Source organism: Lutra lutra, chromosome 9 (assembly GCF_902655055.1).
Source record: "Lutra lutra chromosome 9, mLutLut1.2, whole genome shotgun sequence".
NCBI lineage: Eukaryota > Metazoa > Chordata > Mammalia > Carnivora > Mustelidae > Lutra > Lutra lutra.
The window spans coordinates 79,068,838-79,074,837 of NC_062286.1; the positions used below are offsets into that span (position 1 = coordinate 79,068,838).

At 42.0% G+C, this 6,000-nt stretch overlaps 1 protein-coding gene across 2 annotated transcripts in view; it reads right to left on the reverse strand.

Moving 5' to 3' along the window:
• SRBD1 (S1 RNA binding domain 1) overlaps nt 1-4,572 on the reverse strand; it is a 203,997-nt gene extending 199,425 nt beyond the window's left edge. For both annotated transcript variants that reach the window (XM_047745849.1, XM_047745848.1), the window contains exon 1: nt 4,521-4,572. In XM_047745849.1, coding sequence (XP_047601805.1) covers nt 4,521-4,571 — 51 coding nt within the window. In that variant the 5' untranslated portion in view covers nt 4,572. The remainder of the gene's footprint in view (nt 1-4,520) is intronic.
• Nucleotides 4,573-6,000: the final 1,428 nt, after the last annotated feature.

Sequence of the window (6,000 nt, forward strand, 5' to 3'; positions counted from 1 at the left end):
TCTAACTTCCACTCAGAGGAGAAAGGAATTTCTCACAGAAATACCAAAGAGTTCTCAAAAAAAATAGAACATGTGCCCTCGGTTCTATAGCTCAACTCCAACAACTGTAGAACCATTAGCCAAGAGAGCACACAGAGTAAAGCAGGAGAACAAAAGGAAAAGTGTTTCCAGGAAGCAGACAGGATAATCTTCCATCTTTTCCTTCACCCCCCTTTGTGGCATTTTATGTTTATGTAGGTTACCGTTCCTCAAATAAGTGCTTCTAGATATTGATCATAAAGGAATGGGTAATTTTTGATTTTGTATCAGATGTACCTTACCACAATAAAACAAAAATGCAAACAGAGAAAGTTAGTGTATGATAGGGTAGCATTTCAAATCAGGGCAGAAATAAATTATTCAACAACTGGTATTAAGACAAGCTATCCCTCTGGAGGAAAACAAGTATTTAAGTCCTACAGCTACACCTTGAACAAAAATATATTCCACACCAACTAATGACTTAAAATGTACAAAATAAAACTATAAAAGTACTACCAAAAATAAAGATGATCATTTTCATAATTTGGAGTAGAGGTGGAGTTTTCCTAGGCATAACTCAAAATTTCGGAAGCCAAAAAGGCAGATTTCACTACATGAAAATTAAAATTCCAAGTCTGCAGTGGGAGCTTTTCAGAAGCAAACGGATTTCCTCAAAAAAATCACAAAAAGGGGCGCCTGGGTGGCTCAGTGGGTTAAGTGGGTTAAGCCGCTGCCTTCGGCTCAGGTCATGATCTCAGGGTCCTGGGATCGAGGCCCGCATCGGGCTCTCTGCTCAGCAGGGAGCCTGCTTCCCTCGCTCTCTCTCTGCCTGCCTCTCCGTCTACTTGTGATCTCTCTCTCTGTCAAATAAATAAATAAATAAATAATCTTAAAAAAAAAAAATCACAAAAAGCAGTACCTAATACCTTGGAACTATGGATGAAGGGATTAAGGGCTGATGTAAGCTACCTGAGGCAAAGAAACATCTTTACAGGCCCTACTCTACTTCATGCTATTAAGCAACTGCCCCAGAAAACATCTGGAGGTTTATTCACTGGAGAGGATAAAACAGAGTTTCTAGACTTGAGGACAGCAAGTACAGTTGTGGGCATGGGAACCATACAGACTGAATGCTAAAAATAGAGGACCCTTCCCCGCCCCCCACCCCCCAGTCCTCTTCTCCCACTAAGCTCCTAGTCAAATCCTTACCCTCCAGGGAGAATGCAAAGGCTCTTCGCTGGACAATCTGACCAGCCCCAAAATAAAAACCTGAACATACTAAGTTTCCTAACAAACAACCCAACCAAATCTTCTACTCCTATCACCCCATTCTACAATATACCTGAATTCAAAACATTCCCTTACAGACCACCATGCACCAATTCTCATTCCATATTTCATCCTTAATAGAAATGGGTTTAAAATAGGAGTAGACAAACCCTTGGCAGTCTCAAAAATTTTTGATTAACCACTAAAGACTTCCCTGAAACAAACACTTCCAAATGCCCCTTAATTAGGAACCTGGAAGCAATGTTACCATTGAAAGATGAGTAAGATGTCAACTTGCCTTTTGGCAAGTAGATAAATAGGAGTTTGAAAAGGGAGGTGGTGGGGGGAGTACCTGGGTGGCCCAGTCAATTCAGCTTCGGATTCTGATTTTGGCTCAGATCATGATCTCAGGGTTGTGAGATCCAGCCTTGTAGTGGGTTCTGCGCTTAAGATTCGCTCTCTCCCTCTCCCGGCTGCCTCTACCCTCCCCTCATACACATGCATGTGTGTTTTTGGGGGGAAAAAAAAAATGGGAGGTGGGAGAAGAGAATGTGCATGAGCACGTTAAGTCAATTTCAGACAAATCGGTTTTAGAAAGAGTATATACAGAAACTAAGGACTAGAAATTATTTCTTAAAAACTGCCTATGCCAGGTATATTCCAGTTTAAAAACCAATGTTCTTGGGAGTGGTTTCTTCATCTCTACTCCTCCCCTGTTCCCTTTCTTTATATCACAGGATTTGTTAGATTAACAAAATTCCATCCATTTCCAGGGTTTTAAACATCTGTTATCACCTACTTAATAACAATCCTAATACCTCCACCCCAAATCTTGCCTAAGATACAGATTTACATAATAAACTGTTCATACTGCCTATGAAACTATGCAGATGCCTCAAAATTACCTAAGATTTAACATATCCACAATGAAATCTTGATAACCATTTCTTGTTTTAAAACCCATTCCTGGGGCGCCTGGGTGGCTCAGTGGGTTAAGCCGCTGCCTTCGGCTCAGGTCATGATCTTAGAGTCCTGGGATCGAGCCCCGCATCGGGCTCTCTGCTCTCTCAGGGAGCTTGCTTCCTCCTCTCTCTCTGCCTGCCTCTCTGCCTGCTTGTGATCTCTGCCTGTCAAATAAAAAAAATAAATAAATAAATAAATAAATAATAAAAAAACCATTCCTATTCATCTTTCCCATCTCTGTAAATGGCACCATCATCCACCTAAATGGATGGCTAAGCCAGAACCTTAGAAAATTTTTAACAACTTCATTGAACTATAACTGATATACAGTAAATTGTACATGCTTAAAATGTACAAACTTGGTAAGTTCTGCCATATGTATACGCCTCTCCATAACCGAGATACCGGATACATCTATCATCCTCTAAAGTTTCATTTGCAAGCCAAAGTCTTGAAATCTTTTTCTCTTTCACCTCCCACAACTAGTCTACTAGTAAATAACATAAATTCTTCCACCAAAATACAGGTTCAATTTCTATGATCTCCAGTGTGTCTTTAGTTCCCAATATCTAATAGCCTCACTACCCATTCTCCACATATCAACCAAAAGATCATTTAGAAAATGCTTAAAAACCATTCAATGACTTCACACTCCATTCTTCACTTAGAATCAAATCCTATTTTTTACCATGGCCTTTAAAATACCCTACAGGTATTTTAACCCCTGCCTACCTTTCTAACCACATTTACCATGTGCTGCAGCTTTTCAGCCGCAGTCATGACTTTGTTTCAGTCACTGTAATAAGCATGATTCTTTGCCATCTCAGGTTCACTCTGCCTGCTCATCAATAGGCTGGCTCTTTCTCATCTCTTAGAGCTCAGTATTTCAGACCTAAAATGGGTCTCCCAGATATAATATTATTATAGGACCCTATTTACTTCCTTCATACAGTACTATATAAAGCACAATCTGTAATTATCCTTGTTTATTGTCTGCATCCCCCATGTTTACTTCATGGCAGTAAATACCATGAAGAAAGAAATCACATTTGCCTTAATCACTTCTGCATAACACAGAGCTTAGCACTTAACAGCTGCTCTATAACTATTTACTAAATGAACGTAAGAATATATACAACATGGAGTATAGAGGAGTACACATCTTCCCCAAAAAACTATTATACTGCCTAAGAGTTTAGGCAATAGCACACACGCACTCTTTTTTTCTTTTGAAAGGGTGATGGTACAGAACATTCCAATTCTTAGTGACTTGAGATTTTTCATTTTCAAAGTTGTCTTTTCTCTGCGGACATATGAGTATATTCAAAATCAGTTGCTGTGATATTACTAAGGGAGGAGGCACTAAACTAGGGCAAGTAAAAATCAAGCGATGGGGGGTTGAAGAAACCTGCAGACACATAAATATTACATTAAAATTGGGAAAACCACAATTAGAATTTTAAGAAGGGAACAACTTTTTAAGAGGCACCTAAATAAGCTTCCCTGAGTACGAAAAGGAGTGGTGGAATGTCAGCAAACATCCATCCATAATAATCCATAATAATAAAAATAAAAATCCATAATCCATAATAAAAATAAATACACCTGGAAAGAGCCTCAGAAATCAGATAGTTTTGTTTTTAAATGAATTAGAAGCCTGAGATTCAGCGAGGTGCAATGGTTTACTCAAAGGGGAAACCTATGCTCTAGTTATGTATCTAGAACCCAAAGCCCCAAACAGCAAGAGTAGGCTGGCTTCCCATTCCACAAACATTATATTAACAACATTCTGGCGCGTGGGAAGCTCGAGGAAAGTTGCCTAGAGAGTTCCCATTCATTCATTCCTTTCCTGAAGTTATTCAGCGCCTCCTATATGCCAGACACACTGCTGAGGAAGCCGCTGATGCGGACAAGGCCATGATGTGCTAGTGAAAAGGGTGCTTCCTCCCCCATCTCTGATGACTTGAGACACAGCAACAATCTAGGTTTGCCTGGTTTTTCCCATGTCTGCCCCTACGCGCTAAGAGCTGAAATTTGACTGAGAAGATGCGCCAGGTGACACGCGGCAGCTAGAAGGGGTTTTCCGGGTGTAGGATGGAAGATAGAGACCGCAGACCGTTAAATGTAATGAAACTTCTCTTTAAAAAGGGATGTTATTTCCCAAATGAGCGCTCCGAACTTTTTAAATGGTCCCAGAAAGACCGCAGCCCGATCTCCGGGCTCACGCGAGCACTCAGGAACTCCGCCAAGGCGGACGCTCAGCTCACCTTCCCGCCCGGCGAGTCAGAAGGCCCGGGATTCTGTGTGTGTGACCGCATCTTCCGGTTCCCGCCGGAAGTTTTTCAAACACCGGAAGTCCCGCCTCGCTTTCTCCCTTACTCGCCGCAGAGGCGCCGGGCTACCGGAGCGGGATGGAGCTGAGCCGGACGGAGGCGGGGCTAGAGCGAGGATCCCGTGGGAGCGCTGAGGTGGGGCCTGGCTCCGGGGGCCAGGGATGAATTCTCTCTCCCTGGGTGGAAGTGGGGCCGGCGGTGCTACGAATTCGGACCCGCCTCCTTGTTCTTTCTCTAAACCCACTTTACTCTCTTCGCCTCCCGCGTCTTTTTTAAATTCAGTCACTAATGTTTCTTCTTATTACATTATTTGTAATTTGCAGTAGGAAAATGAGAAAAAATCAAATTGTATTCTTTCTAAAGTCAATTTTGGTTATCGTTAATGTACTTACCTCGGGGTGTTTTTTTGTTTTTTTTGTTTGTTTGTTTGTTTGTTTGTTTTTTAAGAGAGAGCATGAGAGAGAGCATGAGAGGAGAGAGGTCAGTGGGAGAAGCAGACTCCCTGCTGAGCAGGGAGCCCGATGTGGGACTGATCCCGGGACTCCAGAATCATGACTTGAGCTGAAGGCAGTTGCCTAACCAACTGAGCCACCCAGGCCTCCCGACCTCGGGGTGTTTTAAGCGTATTTTTAGAGTGTTTCATGATTTCCTAAGCCACGAGGTAAGGGGTTTTGCTCCAGTCTATGAAAATACCCGAATCTTGCGTCTTCTGAGAAGCCCTCATACGGTCCCTGAAGTATATGCTTCCTCAATGGAAGAGTTTAACCCTGGAGTCTTCATTGTCTTACTACGGCCTCTCAGACAGCTTGTACTGCCAAGTACATTGATTTCGAAACCTGGTTCTCTCTCCGAAACTTACTAGTACACTTGGGCCAATCCCTTTTGTCTTTGAACTTGTTTTCACCCCCTCCCTTCTATCTTACTCCATACCTGATAAGGTACCCCCTTACATAATAGCAGTAAATACTCACAGAATTAATTTACTCAAGGTAAACGCAGGTCCCACATACCTCACCTTGGGCAAGAATGAGAAAACCCTACCCCATTTCATTTTCAGATTTTTGGAAAGTGCTGTGATTTGAGTCCTGATAACCCAGTTCCTAGGTGAGCCTTGCTCCTAATCCAGCATTTCTGTTTCCTTTCCCACAAAACACAAAAGTAGCTCCTGCTTTTTATTTTGAGGACTCCCCACTTGCACTCCCTAAGCTCCACTTTTTTTTTTCACTAACTCAAGTTAAAAGCTATAAAGGCCTCCCTAGCAATTCTTCTTTCCCTTTTCCTCGAATGTATTTTCTCAAAAATCAGTATTTAGTAGAAATGAAAAATGACTTGTTTTTTGGTGATGTGTTTTTTGCCAAACCCTAAACCCTAAACTCGGAGTCGGGGTTTTTGCCAAACCCTAAACTCACAAAAA